Genomic DNA, 17,714 nt, shown 5'->3' with positions numbered 1-17,714 from the left:
TAGCGCTTTTCAAGGCACCCAAAGCACTTTACAATTCCACTATTCATTCACTCTCACATTCACACACTGGTGGAGGCAGCTACAGTTGTAGCCACAGCTGCCCTGGGGCAGACTGACAGAAGAGAGGCTGCCATATCGCGCAAAAAAAAATAAATTTCATAGTTCAGCAATACTGATCAATCTAATAAACTTAAACCTACACCATCCTCCCTATTCTGGTATTTTAAAGAGTACTTAGCGTAAATATTAAGCAACCTAACTAATAGGGTTCCAACTCCCAGCAACAACAAAAATAAATAAATAAAAAATAGGGAACCACCCCTAACGCTCCACCTCATGATGCTTAATCGACGTAATCAACCTTAATTTGATGCAGTGTGAAAAAAAAAAGCACAGAAATCAATTATTTTTCAAGAAATATTAAATAGATTCAACATCTTTCTTCAACAAAATTGCAGACTGCACAGATGGTACCTTCCCAAAGGTACTATAGTACTTTTTCCTTCCCAAAGGAAAAAGTACTATAGCTTACTAGGGTATATATATTAGACTTAATAGTCACTATATACAGTAATTCACTTCTATTCATTTTACATCAAATTAAAACTTTGGGTGTAAGATTCGGATAATTATTTATTAAAAGCTAGACATTTTAAATGAGAATAAGAAAGAAAAGTATGTCTTTGTGCCCCCTTTTCCCTGTTAATGCCCTATCGGCATTAACTGGCTAAACTTTGCTAGATCCGCCCCTGCACAGTTACCTGTGGAAGCCCGTTTCCGCCACTAAAAAAAAAAAAAGCTAGTATCCATAACTCGAAAGTTCGAGTTATTTTCTCGAAATTTCGAGTTATTTTCTCGAAATTTCGAGTTATTTTCTCGAAATTTCGAGTTATTATCTCGAAATTTCGAGAAATATAACTCGAAATTTCGAGTTACTTTTCTCAAAATTTCGAGTTAGCTCTGCCAATCAAAAATATACGTGAATGAGGTCGCTTTCTTGTTACCCGGAAGCATATGGCGCAGGACCGCGCACTCAAAAACGGATCCCAACAAATTAAAGTATGTTTGCTGATAGTAACACCATGTGATTCAGCTAATAACACAGGGATTTCATCATTTGTGAAGCCAGGCTGAAAACACTCAGCAATCTGTGCATTCACGACTGGATGTAATACCGGTAGCTTAGCTGTAGCATTTGTAGCTGAGGGCTTCAGCTTCCGGGTAACATGGAAATGACGTCATTCACGTAGATTACTGATTGGCAGCGCTAACTCGAAATTTCGAGTTGCTTTTCTCAAAATTTTGAGTTAATATGTCGAAATTTCGAGATAATAACTCGAAATTTCGAGAAAATAACTCGAAATTTCGAGATAATAACTCGAAATTTTGAGTTATGGATCCTTTTTTTTTTTTTAGTGGCGGAAACGGGCTTCCATAGTTACCAGCCGTCAGCTACGTAGAAAAAGATCCTCGAGTAGAAAGTAATAATAAATAAATTCTAACAACAGCTGATCAAGCTTAAACGTGCTGCTGTTGTTCAGCCGCTGGTTTCCTCTTTCTGGTGCAAAGTGGGCCAAAAACAAACCAGAGAGACGGACTCGCGACAGAAAAGCCGATCAGCTGATCGTTAAGCAGTTTCATGATTGAAGTAGCAGCCAGAAGAAGCAGTCGCTCCATATATCGTTTGGTAAGCTTAACGCAGGAATGCTTTACAAACATTCAGAGATGGACTTACACACTTGCTTTACTTCTCTCGGGGATAACTTGAAATGCCGGGTTGCTAGCGAAGCTCCACATGCTATCCAGACCACCGACAGGTCCCGCATGCCACAGCCGCTCTATCACGTGATGCATACTGCTCCGACGTGCTAACGTTCTGAGGCGAGTTACGGCGTGTTGCAAGTTTTGTGAGGTGCTTTCGTGATATTTAATGGATCGGATTACATTTTTTATTTTTCTCCGATATCCGATCCAGTAATTTAGGTCAGTATCGGACCGATACGTAATATCGGATCGGTCCATCTCTAGTAGGCGATAGGGTAAAGTGTCTTGCCCAAGGACAAAACGACCAGGACAGAGAGCCCGGGGATCGAACCGGCGACCTTCCGGTTACAGATGCGCTTCCCAACCCCCTGAGCCATGGTCGCCCCATATTAGTTAAATATATTAGAAATTTAGCCAAAATAGTATGTAGTGTGCTGTTTTTTGTTTGTTTTTCTGCTTTAATTGTGATGAAAACTCAGTACATCTCAAATCTCGTCTTTTAGCTTCTCCCTGGATGGACGCTCGTAAGACCCCTAGTAAAATAGATCTCTACGATGTGCGCAGGAGGCCATGGTAAGAAAACTGGCTCAAGGATAACAGTGTTAGTCAGAATACAAAACTTAAACTTTTATGTCATTATGTGTCTTTGTATATCTATTTCATTGTTTACATGTAGAGCTAATTAGACGTAAGCAGGGTTTTTTAATTCAGTCAAATAATTCAATTAAATAATGCCTATTGCATTTCAGTGGAATATTGTTATGATTATTATTACTGTGAAAATTTGGTGAATACATTTTTTTTAGTCTTTAATTGATTGTTCCGTGCAGGTTGTATAAATTTGAGTGCATTCACACAGCACACAAATTGTATTCACTACAGGAATAAAGATTTTTTTTGTGATAAAATTTTGTATTGCTCTAAAAATAATAATTTGTAAAAACAGCTAATTGTTGATTGCTTTGAATAGCTACTGATTTGACCTTTTTTCATCTTTAAATCATTACCATTGAGTTATTAACATAATGTCATCCATATCGCTCAGTCTTATATTAATATGACAATGAAAATATGACTCAAGTGTGTAAAGTGTTATTGTATTTTCTCAGCATAAATGATTATGCAAATGGTTGGCCCTCAGAGTATATGTGTCTCAGTCCAGAAATGTGTTTGCATTCATTTATGACCATCTAGGTACATTCAAGGAGCCGCCTCACCGAAAGATATGCTAATTCTCGTGGATGCGTGAGTTGTTTGATAATCTTACTGATCCATAACCTTCCTGCATCCATCATGATTTCCCCTGATTGAAATGCATGCCTTTCTAGCTTTGCCACATAGTGTAATGTATTTCCCAAGGCAGAAGCAGTTCTAATTACATCGAGTAAAATCTCACAGGACAAGAACTGAGCAGACAGATTGCTGTGAGAAGCTGTCAGGTATTTCTTTCTTGTTTTTTTTTTTAGGAGTGGGAGTGTGTCTGGCTTGACGCTAAAACTGATCAGGACCTCTGTCAGCGAGATGCTGGAGACTCTTTCTGACGATGACTATGTCAACGTAGTCAGTGTGAGTATTATTAGACTGCCCACTTGCTGAATGTTGGGTGGTCTGTTTATTGAAGGTGAGGGGGGGGGGGGGGGGGGTGTCAGAATTTACACCCAATTCGTATCCATTCACATACATCTTTACACATACACAACAAATGCCCATACACAGACACACACATATACACACAAATAAAAGAGAGGCAGAGAGATGGATGACCAGTAACGAAATATGGATTTCTCTCTGGTCTGGCCACCATGAAACAGGCCTTTAATGAAATACCCACTGCTCTATTTGGTGTACAGGATTAAAACTCTGCAGTACATGGCCCCTCCCCACCTCTAGGCCCTCAAATGTGGCTGTGGCTGTGTATGTCCATTCCCAACGCTCCTAAAGGAATTAAAGCTGCACCTCTGAGTGGAGTGAACCCCAGGAAACATTTATCACCCTCTTGTTCTCTCCATCATTTGTTCTTTTCATCACTGAGCCATGCAATTCCTGTCAGCATTTCACCATATACCTCCATTCATCTCTTTGTGTCAATGAATGCCCTTCCTTTACACTGTATGCCTCCACTTTTCTATACACAGCCAAGAAACATTCCTCTTCTCACTATTCCTTCTGTTTTTTACCTTCATTTTTACTTTTCTCACCCACCCATCACTTCCATTACATTCTTCCTCTACAGCTTTTCATTCTCTGGCCATCTATTCTAAGCTTTCCACACTTGTGATTACACTTGAATAGAGCCAATCAGGAGATTGTGTGATGCGTAGATGGGTGCCTGTGGAGGTGTTTATTAAGACAGGTCTTTATAGAGATTGGAGCTGTCTTCGTTCTCCTTGCAAATGACAGCCATTCCGACTTTCTTTCCTCTCTCGAGGGACCTTTTGTCTTGGACGTAATGTATTCGGTTTCATGGTGGACTTTTGATTCTGCAAAGATGTGCAATTATTGGCTACTGTTGGTGTGTGTGTGTGTGTGTGTGTGTGTGTGTGTGTGTAAAATGAGATGGTGAGAGATTTGTAGAGACACTGAAATCCAATTCAGTTTTGACTCAGTTTTATGACTTTTGAACTTGAACCCTTTAAAAGTACAGTGCACGAGTTATGATGAATCTATAGTCCAAAGAACTTGCCTGGTTGTATCAAGGTACTAAAAACTTCATTTAGGTTTGTTGCAGTTTAGACAAGTATTAAGACTATGTGGCTCAAACAAGCCAGCAGTATACCTATTTTATATAGTCAAGAACCATAAACTAAAGTTTGGTTGATAATTTTAACAATAATTCTTAGGACTTATTTGCAACCTGTAATATCATACGGCTACCTGTTTTCATTGTTCCAGTCTGTCTTTTTTTACATTTCTATTTTTTAGCAGTTTTGTATTTTTAGCTGTCAACAATATTATTTGCTAAGCATAATGTCAGTATAAGAAACAGGGAGGGTATCAAAAACAACAAGACAGCTAAAGTCAAAATGAAATGGATTTATAATATTCCTGCTGCAATATATCAGTTACATAATGGTAAGTCAGTGTCAATTTCCTCCTGTTTCAGCAAAAATCATTATTCCTTCTGTCAGTCACCATATCTATTTCTTTCTGTCATTGATTCACTCATTTATGCACACACACGGACACACACACACACATGCATACACATATCCACTGCCCGATGTCTGGTCCTCAGGGTGTTGTTACCTGTCACTAAATCATTAGTCTCTGATATTACCCACAAATCCCTCCTCATTAACAGTAGCCCAGGGACTAAGTTGGCATTTGGTCACGGAAGATGCTCGCGCTCGTTCTTCACAGCAGGTCAGGTCAGACGATTGCTGATGGCTGCCTCTCTTCCTTTCCTTTTTTGCTCTCTCTCTCGCTCTCTTTCTGTTTTTTTACCCTTGTCTTCTCTCTTTCCCACACCTCTCACACCACAAGCCTCCACCACATTTATCCAACCTGCTCAGCCATGTTTTGCTGGCATCAATCTTTTAGCCAGCGTCAGTCCAGTGAGCAAGCCTGAGTAGTAAACCAGAATAGAAGACAGTCCGCTGGGATTAGAGCTTGAAGATTAGTCTTCTCTCTTGTGTCGTCACTAATCCATTCCCAAGGCCTGGACCATCACACACACATATAAGAGCTGTTGTAATAGGATCACGGCAGAATAGTGGAATTTGCGGTAGACTGCGTTCACATTCATGTGCAGGGCCAAAAAGGCAGTCTTACAATGAAAGAATATGGCTTTTTCTTAGTCATTCCACAGGTCTCTGTATAGCAGTGTTTATTTTTTTTTAATAAAGTAATTAAATCAGATAAAACTATAATTCTCTGTCACGTACCCTTTATGAGATCATTATTCTCTAAAAGGCAAACACCTCACATTCGTGCTTAGCCCCCCACCACCCGCCACCAACACCACCACACACACACACACACACACACACACACACACACACACACACACACACACACACACACGTTCTCTTCCTCTCACTTTCTGCTCCTCACCATCCCACATGCTAGACCCACCTTCTTCACTTCTGCTTTAGATAGATTATGTGATAACAGATTCCCATCTGCTCTACACAGTCAGTCATGTGAACTTCCATTGTGTGTTTTGGTGTTTTGTGTTGTGCATGTGCCATAGCCAATATTGTATTGCTTTCCGGTCCAGCAGAGATGTGTATGTCTGTTATTGTCATTCTAAAAGGAACTTCAAGGCTGCCTGGTTCCCTGGAAACGCACACAGACACACATGCACACATACTGATCAAGGCAGACATATAGTCAGGGCTCTTTTTGCCCCCCTGCTTGTCTTTGTACATCAGTGTTTCAGCCTCCCTATCGGCCATCTCGCAGGGATGCATTGATTAGTTGAGATCGATGAGGTGCAGTATTGTTTCAGAAGAGTTCTGCTACACAATAGATGTGCTGGGAATGGGACAGCTGGCTGCTCTGCTGTCCCATGCCCTTCCTGCACTATCATTAGAAGTTCTTTTTGTGTTTTTAATTTATTCTGTCTTTTTACTTATTGCCATTGGGAGTTCTTTAAAAATGCCTTTCCTCCTCACTAGGCACTCCTGAAGCAAACTCAAACATACCTCATTTTTTGGGGGGTGGAGTATTTGTGCATGTGTGCACTGTGAGGTGGAAATAAGCAAGTCTCACCTTTAAAAAAAGACGGTGAGGTTGCCTAAGCTCGTTTCTATATAACAGAATCTTGTTTCCATGGGTACCAAATCGTTGAGCTCTGAGGATGTGAAGCAATTAGTGGAGCTTGATGAATGTGTCTGTTTACCACTGCCTGATAACAGCCAAGGCCAGGTGGTAGTGTTTGTGTGTCTGTGTGCGTGTGCTGCATTTGTATGATGTGTTGAATTTGCACACATGTTATAATTGTATGAATAAATTTCAGGTCCTAACTCCTGTCCTGTCTGTTACCCAGTTTAACACACTGGTGAAAAACACGGCGTGCTTCGACCGTCTGGTTCAAGCCAACGTGAGGAACAAAAAGCTGCTGAAGGATGCCGTGCAGAACATCAGCGCTAAAGGAATTACAGACTACACAAAGGGCTTTGAGTTTGCTTTTAAGCAGCTCTCTGCGGTAAGAAAAACGTGTTATTTTGTCTGACTTTGGGCTGAGAGAGTGCACAAGTTGTAAAGCAAGTTTTGAATGAGTGTTGCCTCCATTTTTGTTGACAGCCTCAGATTGTTGTGTTTTACTGCCATCTGCTGGTTAAATGTGTTGCCTCAACTCAACTGCCTGGTCAGTGAAAGAAATAATGCAATGTTACATTTGATTGACGAGAACCTCAGTAATGATGGAACATTTCCAAATAATACCTCCTACTGCTATTTCCTGAACACATTTCCTTCATCTGATAGAAAAATCCATGAGGTCAGAGAAAGGTGTGAAGGAGAATTTATAGCGACTCAGGAAAAGAGAAGCAAATGCACCTGCAATTTTGCCGACTCCTTAATAATGTCCAGAAGATGAACTACAAAATGTGCGTCTTGGTGATCCAGTGTAACTCGTTTTCACCCCCTTGTTTAGAATTTCTACTAATAAAGTAAAATTCGCTCCAACCTTAAATGCACCTCAATCAATTTTATAGCTCATAATCTCGATTTGAGTCTGTATAAATCTACATTCTTCATGCATTTTTGGCAAGAAGCAGATTTTATTGCAGCAGTGGAATGTTCATAGTCCACCTGTAGGTTTAACAGCCTGCTGTTGAAAATTCAAAACCTATCAGCAGGTTGTTGCGTGAAATAGCTTTTAAAACGCTTTTAATTAACATTTTCATGATCTGTGCCACTTTGTCAGGTTTGTTGACGCTATAAATTTTGGGATGTTATTGTCTCACTTCCTGTCATAAAGGATGGTTCAGTTTATCCGGTGCCAAAGGAGCTAATAAAGGAAGCACTGAAGCACATTTCAGTGTAATTAGACATTTCAAACCTCTTATTATAGCTAACACACAGAAACGTCCAGGACAGTTCCCTCAATTATGAACTTTCCTAATTGAAATTGACTATTCAATCCCATCCCTTACTTTTTACTGAATAATATTAATGCAGGAGGTTAGAAGTAGTGCATATTTGATAGGATTCAGAGTAAGATGCTTAGAATTTCTGCCAATGAATCTAAGCAGCTGTTCATAACCTTTTCTGCTGGACAAAGCAAAAATATATGTCACTATATGAAATGCAGGTGGATCTTCATAACAAAAGGTTTTATCTATTGGGTGAAAAACGTAGGATTTGTCTACTCATTTATATATATATATATATATATATATATATATATATATATATATATATATATATACATATATATATATATATATATATATATATATATATATATATATATATATATACATATATACATATACATATATATACATATATATATATATATATATATATATATATATATATATATATATATATGTGTGTCATCTTCATAGATAGAGGCTGCATTGTGGTGGAATGGTTCACACTGTTGCCTCGCAAAAGAAGAAGATCCTGGGCTTAAATCTGCTGTCTGAGACTCCTACAGTACCCAGGCTTCCTAACAGTATAAAAAAATGCAGGCTTTCTCTGGGATAGAAGAAAACTGCCTTTAACAATTTTTTTTAAGTTGTGTGGAGTATTGATTATCCAAAATGGGTGTTTTTGATGAAAATGCTAGATAAAATCTTATCTAAGCAACAATGCAAAGCAAAGGCTTTAGTGAATGCCTGAATATTTTTATCCAAAAGAGTAATTGATCCATGTGCCCACAGCATATGTGGCTAAAAACATGACAAATAATTAATCTCCATGCTTATTTTCTTTGATAGACTAATGTGAGCAGAGCAAACTGCAACAAGATTATCATGCTGTTCACTGATGGAGGAGAGGAAAGAGCCCAGGCCATATTGGAGAAATATAATGCTGACAAAAAGGTATACAAAAGACACACATACACACACGTTTCTATCATTATAGAGGACAGTTAACTTGCATAAATTCCTTACTTTCTCAAACTAATTCTGCCATACTTTGAAATTTAAGGATTAACATGTTGGGGACTCGCTTTATGTTCAGCAGTGGAAGTGGGAGCAAATCGATTTACATCACACATTATGAATAATACAAAAACACACCAACAAACTTGTGTGGTGCTACCTCTTGGAACTCCCTTTGGGTTGTGTTTTCTGTGTGCACATTCTCTTTATGGAAAATTTCTTCACAAGGCAGATGAGGGTGTGAAACTAAGGCTTCACACAGTTTCCAAAATAGCTGTGATGCTGTGCAAAGTATGAACAAAAGCAGAACTGAATGCCTCTGCAAAGGAACCAGGCTAAAGTATGAAATTTCCATTTCCTGCTTTATGCTTCCTAAAAAATGTAAACTCCTAGATTAACATGCGAAAGCCAGATCATTGCATTTCTGATAATAAAACTTGAAACTCAATGTTTTTTGAGCCCAAACTCATTTAAGATGGAAAACTTTCCTGTGGTCTGACAAATTATTTATCTTATTCTCTCCTGGTCCCCACATTTTCCAAAATTCTTTGAGTTTCATCATTTCACATGTTGTTTTTGTACTATTTTCAAATAAATACAGGTTCTAAATGGTCTGTAACTCATTTCATTTATTCATACAAGGATTTACACAAAGTTGCATCACATTTCAACATGTCAAAACAGGAAAAAGATTACATATGATGCTCAAAGTCACATGATCAAAGACAGATTTCACCTTTATTTTGTGTTCAGCTTCAAATGTGTTAAATTGATTAATAATTACAAGTATTTACATTAACTTTTTGTAAAACAATTTTTCTTTGTTGGTTTTTCAACATTGTAAGAGGTAACATGGAGAGATTTTTTTTAACCTTATGCTTCAGGTTAGGATCTTCACCTTCTCAGTAGGACAACACAACTATGACAAAGGACCCATTCAGTGGATGGCCTGCTCGAACAAAGGTACAACACTGATCCCAGCATGCATCTGTGCTTAATCTGTTCTTAGTATTATGTTCTACTGAAGAATTATTTCTATGATTAACTTGGAATATTTAAGGACACCATAAAACATGCTAGAAATGCTCAAAGGGCATGAGCACAGGACATCCTTGGCCAGATGACGGAAATCTTAACAGGAATGGCTGTCTTAAATGAGCCTTGTGAGACTAATCAGAAAACAATCTCATCAGTGATGCACAAGCAAGAAATCTGGATGGCAGTTATTTCATCTATTTATTTGTGTCTTGTAACTCAGCTGACACAATCAAATGTTATGATGCAGTAAATTAAACTGCAGATTTACACCCTGCATCATTTACTCCTACATGGTGTTTTATTCATACCTACACACTATCTATTGTTTCCTAATCATCTATCCAGGTTATTTCTATGAGATTCCATCCATCGGAGCCATCAGAATAAACACACAGGTGATTTTTTTATTGTGTTTAACATTAATTAATGTTAAACAATGAACAAATATGTTTTATTTGAAAGAATCTTCAGTATTAAATGATGTTATGTGTCCAATTTAGGAATATCTAGATGTCCTGGGAAGACCTATGGTTCTAGCAGACAAGCAGGCCAAACAAGTCCAGTGGACTAACGTATACCTTGATGCTCTGGTATGTATTTTGCAATTTATGTTACAAATTCTTTTTGTTTTTTTTAATGAAAAAATCACCCATTTTGCTCCCAGTCTCATTTGCTCAAGAATATTGCTAAATAGGGCTTTTGCTTTATTCTCGATCAGGAGCTTGGTCTCGTCATCACTGGAACGCTACCTGTCTTCAACAGAACCAAGACCATAGATAAAAGAAACGAGGAGGTATAGTAAATGAATGCATGAACACATCACGTGAGGGCTCGTATCTGTCCTTATCTTTTCTCTCATACTTCCCATTAGCACCAGAATCAGTTGATTCTTGGCGTAATGGCAATTGACGTGTCTCTTGATGACATCAAGAAGCTCACACCACGCTTCACAGTGAGTGTACCACCCATACCCGTGTGTGATCACATGCATGGAGACAAATGCGTTTGTTGTAAAGGAGCAACTTTACACGACTTGCTCAGTTGTAAAGCACTTGCTCGGATGTTTCCCTCTGGAGCAATTAGTGAGTGATGTGATTCATTAGATGGCTTGTTCTTTTCAAGTCTGTTTAAAAAAGGTCACGCACTGATAAGACTGCTTTTGCTATCAGTTACTGGTCCTTTTTCCATTGTGTACTCATGTTTTTGGACCAGTGGAGCTGCTCTTTTGTACAGTGCCTTGACATGTCAAAAATCTAACATAATCATGGGATTTTATGGACTCACATATTATATTCCCTTTCCTCTGTACCTCTTTTGCATCAGATTGGTCCAAATGGTTACTACTTTGCCATAGATCCCAATGGATATGTGCTGCTGCACCCCAATCTCCAGCCAAAGGTATGGCGTCTGATCTTGTACATAACTTTGTGTGGCTGAGTAGGTCCATATCTGAAAGCATTAAATTATATCTATTTATCATGGTTTCACAGTAACTGTTTGCACTCAGTAAATATTATTCTGGTTAGCATATGGTGCGGTCTTCTTTCAAACTTTCCCATGTTCACCACGTCACCTCATCAGTCTTCATAAAGAGAATCTATCCCTCTGTTAGAGTATGTCATCAGTCCTCAGATATTGGCTAGAAGGTCACTCTCCCCTTATGGGATTAAATAGATATATAGACTTGGCAAAGAATATTTTTTAAGAGTAGCAATTACTGCATTCAGTCTCAATAAAAAATAATTTAATGTTTTAGTTTTAAAAAATTAGATAATACATATTTAAAGCTGAAATATGGAGGAAACACTTCCATATAAAGCAACCAGAATGCCACCGAGCATACTAACTTTCAAGCTGCTTTTTTTGACCTGTCAAAAGCTCCGATTCATCTTACAATTCCTCAAAGAAAAGCACTAGTGCTTCTTGCCACAGGCATGTATTAAGATGTGGCCCATTATGAGTTAGCAATAACCTCACAGATGGTCTCTGCCTACTTTTCAGCAAATCTCTGTGCATTTCACTACTTTCAGCCAGAGGCAAATACACACTCAGAGCCTCCATTAGGGCTTTATTCTGCCCAGAACTTTAGAAAAGCAACTCTTAAATCCTTTAAGACACACTTGCGCTATCAATCCACTGTCCACACTCAGCTCCATTAAGGCAAGGCAAGGCAAGTTTATTTGTATAGCACAATTCAACAACAAGGTGATTCAAAGTGCTTTACAGAGACATTAGAAACAAAAAACAAATAAAAAGCACGATTTAAAATGGATTAAAACAAGCAAACTAACTAATTAACAAACAAATAAAACAGTATATAAAATCAAAACAGATAAAATCAGAACAGTAGATAAAATCAGTAGTTAAATGTAAGTTTTGAAATTTAAGCTTAAAAGTGTGGATTTGGTGCTTTATTCAAATGCAGCTGAGAACAGGTGAGTCTTCAACCTGGATTTAAATAAACTGAGTGTTTCAGCTGATCTGAGGCTTTCTGGGAGTTTGTTCCAGATATAAGGAGCATAAAAGCTGAATGCAGCTTCTCCGTGTCCGGTTCTGACTCTGGGAACTGATAAAAGACCGGATCCAGATGACCTGAGGGATCTGGAAGGTTCATACTGGGTCAGGAGGTCACTGATGTATTTTGGTCCTAAATCATTCAGAGCTTTATAGACCAGCATCAGAACTTTAAAGTCTATCCTCTGACGGACAGGCAGCCAGTGTAAAGACCTCAGAGCTGGACTGATGTGGTCCACTTTTTTGGTCTTAGTGAGGACTCGAGCAGCAGAGTTCTGAATGAGCTGTAGTTGTCTGACTGATTTTTTAGGTAGACCTGTAAAGATGCTGTTACAGTAGTCAAGCCTACTAAAGATGAATGCATGGACTAGTTTTTCCAGGTCCTGTTGAGACATCAGATCTTTTATCCTTGAAATATTCTTGAGGTGATAGTAACCTGATTTTGTTATTATTAAGACAAACATGCCACTTATTTTAAATAGTAAACATCAGAAAAATAAGGCAGCCCTGGGCTCAAAAAGGTTATACCACCTCAGCACTGAGTATTTTTATGAATCTTGATGTATTTCTGTCATTGTGTTTATTGCAAAGCTATATAGTGTTTGTTTGATCTGTTTTGCAAACTTGTGTATGTTTCTTTTTTCTTTTTAGTCTCAACAAACAAAAATAATTCCTCCATCTCAAAAAACTTCAGAGAAATCAAAGTGTATCTCTGTATCTTTTTTCATAAATTTCCTAGAAAAGAATCCGTAACAGGAAGCTCAGACTCAATAATAAGTATGCTGTCACTTTTCATGAGGTGAGATAAAGTAGATGCACTGTAGTTTGCAGAAGTAGTCATGTAGTGTTTTCTGTAGATGAAGAGATTTCAGTGATGAAGAAGCAATAACCACAGGTAAATATCACCTTTTGCAGAGGGTATTACTGCTCCTTTTAGTAGTTTGCAATTCTGTCTGAATCACCTATGCGGAAGCCATTCTACTTTATTCTGTTGCTTGTGATTATTGCTCTGCTGCTATATATATTGTTTGTTTTTGCCATTATGCACCATCCATCAGTGTGGGTTTATTCTGTCCCAAGGCTGGTTCTGACAAAAGTGAAAAATAGTTAGTCGTTTAAAACATATACTATTTTTAGTTAAACTGAAAGATGGCAGCATTACATTAATAAAAATATACAGTGAAGTTAATCCAAAAAATTAGACATATGATTTTTTTAACCTTTGTAGAGAGTGTATTTGCTGCATTTGCTATTCTCCAACATTTCCATGGCTGCTTGTACTTTCCTTGTATACGTGAGGTGAACAACTACACAGAAGCAGACACTGTTTTATCATTTTACTTGTTTTCTGCTTTTTTGTATCAGTAATGTGACAATATGAGTTTAGATTTCTTCAAATCTGTATAAAAAGGCATGGAAGCCTAAAGCAGTCTTACTGTAATAACACACATACTGTGCTCAACCATACATAAGCATCAAAGTTATTCTCTGAATGACCTCATGTTCACGTGGCATTCAAGCAAGCTATTTTCCCATCAGCCCACCACACACTTTTTAAATACAGTATGTAAGGCTTATTGTCTGAATGGGAGATTGTATGAATACTGATGGGGCCCTCTCTTTCTTTTTCTCTCTCTGTCTTTCACACTGCCTCAGCTCTCTCTGTATTTGATTATGTTTGTGCATATTTCATATTCATCACGCAGACCTACCCTGCTGCTAGAGTGTTTTCATTCTGATCTCACACCCCATCTCTGCTCACTACATTGTTGACATACAGCGCTCCCCTACTTTGTTAACCTTTCTTTTCTAACTCCTTACGTCTCATTTGATTTTTTTCTTTGCCGTTCACACCATCCACCGTTCCCATTTCCCTTCTCTTCATTTTCTTTCCTGTCTAACTCGTGTTTGATGTTTCATTCTGTATCACCCAGTGTTGTACCTCTTGATCTTTTATTCTTTCTTTTCTCGTTTTCATGCTGAGATGCTTCGTCGTCGTCATCTTCCTTTCTTGCTTCAATTTATTTCACTTACATGTAAGAACCTTGACTGATGCCCTTTAGTGTAAATGATTATTCTAGTTAGTTGCTTTTCTTGTCCATGTGCATTTCCCACAGTAAATCATACTTCATTTTAAAACTTAAAAAAAATCACAGTTATTCTTCTGTATCCAACATAGCCGACTTTACAGTCAAATTCTATGTGTTTTGAGCTGCAGTATGGCTTGCACAATGTATACCACCGTGCAAGAATCTATATAGAAAACATCACTTCAACACTGCTATGCTCTCACCACCCAACCCTTTATTTTGAGTGAAGAACTATGAAGGACACGCTGGTATCAGATTCCATGTACTGCTGTTTTATAGAGAAGCACAAGATTACTGCTACTATTTTATACCACCATAAAGCCACTCAGACGTATAGGGTTTTTAAGAGAGGACATTCATAGAGTTCAGTGTCACTTTGTATCAAATCTGATTTAGCTGTGTCTGATGTCAGATATGCTGTCAAACTGCTACCATATGTTAGCCTTTATTTTTTATTCCCAAGATTTAACTAGATTCATGTGTTGAGGAAAATTAATGAACTGACCCAAAAAGAACATCTCAAATAACTGATGTCTCGTTCGTATTAGTAACACCTAAATGCATATCTGCTGCCTACCTACCCAGTACTGTAGTACACCATCTGTTATACCATCTTCTTTTTCCACTTAAGGGTTTACTCCTTAACAGTTTTTTCATAAATCGTAGATCTTTAACCATGCTCTAAAAATGTTCCCAAAACTACTAAAAAGCACACTTTTGTTAATAATGTTATTAAAGTAAAAAATCCGAGGGTTTTTGTGTCATTGTTTAAGTATCTAAACACAAACACAATAATGCATATTTGCACATGTTTACATTTTTTGTTAGGGTTTTTTGTGCCGTTTATATGAACAAAACCTTTTAAAATTATGGAATAATGTGTTGTATAGCCTTTCTGACCACATCAACCCAGTCCCTTTAGACACATAAGTAGTTGTGGGAGCCAAATTCAAAAGACCAGAAGTGCTCACAACTATAAAATTAGCTTTTAAGAAAAGGAAACAAAGGGAAGTGACACAATATGAACCTATTCAGCTAAACTGCACATAAGAAAATTAACAGAAAATAATGAAGTGAAGCAGACTGTCTATGAAACTGTGCAGAATTGTTTTAGTTTGATACGTGTCACTCTTTGGGAAATTGCAGAAAGCTGTGTATAAGACAAGACAGATTTCCCTTTTTTTTTAAGTCAGCATTAATAAAATATAATTCTTTTTGGTGACTTTACTATTCTTAGTGATACACTTTGAAAAGGTTGATGTAAATGTAGATGAAACTGTCTTACTTGTCCATCCAAGTTACAAAATGCAGAGGAATCTGTGGTAGACTGATGATGAATAACAACTGCAAAATGGTCCCCTGGAACATTTTTCTATATTAGCTCAGTAGACTTTAGATTAATTGATATGTCTGAGTGAATTTTATATTACAAAACTCATAATATATTATTTCGAGCTCAGCTAATCAAAAGTCTATAGTTAAATCAAAATTCTCTTTTGTTTTGATTACACTGATCCTGTCAGTGTGATCGATTAAGCTGTCCTTAGTTAATCTAAAACTGTGCCTCTCTCTGAGTGAAATATTATTCTTTCCACAGAATCCTAAATTTCAGGAGCCTGTTACTCTGGACTTTCTGGATGCTGAGTTGGAGAACGACATCAAAATAGAGGTGTAGTATATAGAAGCATGTCAATCCCCACCAAACAAACACTTACACAAGTCAAAGTTTGCTACACAAACATACAGATAAGTATGCTGTCATGTCATGTCCTGTCACAGGTTACTATTCCTAGTATCTGCAAGTGATTTTCCAGGTTGTCTGACTAACTTGTTTATATGAAGCCATGAGACAAACTGTTAAAATGATCTATTATTATCAGTCAATCAGATTTAAAAAAAAAAAAAAAAGTCTAACTGTGGTGTTTGTTTGTCTCGATGTGTAGATCAGGAGGATGATGATTGATGGTGAAACAGGAGAGCGCACCATTAACACTCTGGTCAAAACTCAGGATGAGGTAAGGCAATATGCTGAAGGGGATTAACATATTACAGTGCAGTAACTGGTGGAAGTTTTTAAAATCGGCAAACCCAGCCACAAGCTACATTATATCTTCAATGCAAAATTATATTAACTTTATGAATGAGGCACTGAGAAATGCTACAGGTACTGTAACTGAAAATGATTGAGCCATATTGACATATTAAGTCAGCCATCGGAATAAATATGTATTTCAAGCTTTCTTAAATGTTTACATTTATTACATTTAAAGAGTTACAACTTATGTAGAAACATTTTTATCTCCTGCTACAAGAAAACAGTTTTTGTTCTTGCTTGCTATAACGAAGGTCCTTTTACGTGAGGATATTTTGGACTATTTTTGCACCACAAGTGAGGCGCTAATGATGTGACAGAGCTCCTGGTTTGGGATGAAAATAGTTTCTTTGTAACAAATTTATTTATTTTTCCACAACTAAAAGGGAGCTTGATACATAACTTTACCATTTACAGAACAATTCTGAATTCTCTTTTTTGTATGCACCATCTGTTGCAGAGGTATATAGATAGTGGAATCAGGACCTACACGTGGGCACCAGTCAATGGAACAGACTACAGGTGACACATATTACAAAAAATGTTGTATTATATATATATTTTTAAGGATGCTCGAGCAGTTTAATGTAAGCTCAAACCCAGTTAGCACTGAGACATCAAATATTGGAAGATGCTGCTGTACCTAAGCCAACAGGGGTCACTCTCTTGTTTCTAACACCAGCCTCTGTTGAATGAGAAATACATTGAAGAGATCACACGTGTAGTCCACCATAAATGTATTCCGGAAAAACAACTCGTTGGAAAGCATCCTTTATTTTATTTTTTATATATTTAATGTATAATTTCGTACTTACTGTACAATTTTATTCAGATGTCTGTGGTCATATTTTCTGCAGCCTGGCTCTTGTGTTGCCTAAATACAGTGAACACTTCATTCAAGCTAAACTGGGGGATGATATTAAACAAGCCATGTGTAAGTATGACATATACAGCGACGATAGCCAGCATGCAAACAAATCATTACCCCCATGCATACTGTCTTTGGGTTTTTCTCTTGAGTGTCCCCACTTGCTTTGTACTGCTTGTTCATAGCTGGAACCATAGCGACTCCTTTGTATTTACTCCTCAAAACTGCCAAATCCCTACAGAGTTTCTCTTTTCTAGTGCAACCCACTGGTCAGTCACCCTTCGCTC

At 37.6% G+C, this 17,714-nt stretch overlaps 1 protein-coding gene across 6 annotated transcripts in view; it reads left to right on the top strand.

The window, feature by feature from the left end:
• Positions 1–17,714, top strand: part of LOC147324586 (voltage-dependent calcium channel subunit alpha-2/delta-1) — a 78,751-nt gene that overhangs the window by 38,193 nt on the left and 22,844 nt on the right. For 3 of the 6 annotated variants that reach the window (XM_086298488.1, XM_086298485.1, XM_086298487.1), the window contains exons 8-23: positions 2,268–2,337; positions 2,959–3,009; positions 3,231–3,330; positions 6,755–6,913; positions 8,658–8,762; positions 9,710–9,788; positions 10,209–10,258; positions 10,364–10,453; positions 10,582–10,656; positions 10,735–10,815; positions 11,187–11,261; positions 13,117–13,176; positions 16,080–16,136; positions 16,411–16,482; positions 17,020–17,081; positions 17,417–17,493. In XM_086298488.1, the coding sequence (XP_086154614.1) occupies positions 2,268–2,337; positions 2,959–3,009; positions 3,231–3,330; positions 6,755–6,913; positions 8,658–8,762; positions 9,710–9,788; positions 10,209–10,258; positions 10,364–10,453; positions 10,582–10,656; positions 10,735–10,815; positions 11,187–11,261; positions 13,117–13,176; positions 16,080–16,136; positions 16,411–16,482; positions 17,020–17,081; positions 17,417–17,493 (1,263 nt within the window). Of the gene's footprint in view, positions 1–2,267; positions 2,338–2,958; positions 3,010–3,230; positions 3,331–6,754; positions 6,914–8,657; positions 8,763–9,709; positions 9,789–10,208; positions 10,259–10,363; positions 10,454–10,581; positions 10,657–10,734; positions 10,816–11,186; positions 11,262–13,116; positions 13,177–16,064; positions 16,137–16,410; positions 16,483–17,019; positions 17,082–17,416; positions 17,494–17,714 lie in introns of all 6 variants that reach the window. The other 3 variants (XM_086298490.1, XM_086298489.1, XM_086298486.1) reach the window with 1 other exon arrangement.

The sequence above is a fragment of the Aulonocara sp. 'chitande type north' Nkhata Bay genome, linkage group LG7 (assembly GCF_057382095.1).
Source record: "Aulonocara sp. 'chitande type north' Nkhata Bay isolate Kocher_YH1m ecotype deep benthic linkage group LG7, A_spYH_male_GT1.1, whole genome shotgun sequence".
NCBI lineage: Eukaryota > Metazoa > Chordata > Actinopteri > Cichliformes > Cichlidae > Aulonocara > Aulonocara sp. 'chitande type north' Nkhata Bay.
This window is presented reverse-complemented; position numbering and strand designations above follow the sequence as displayed.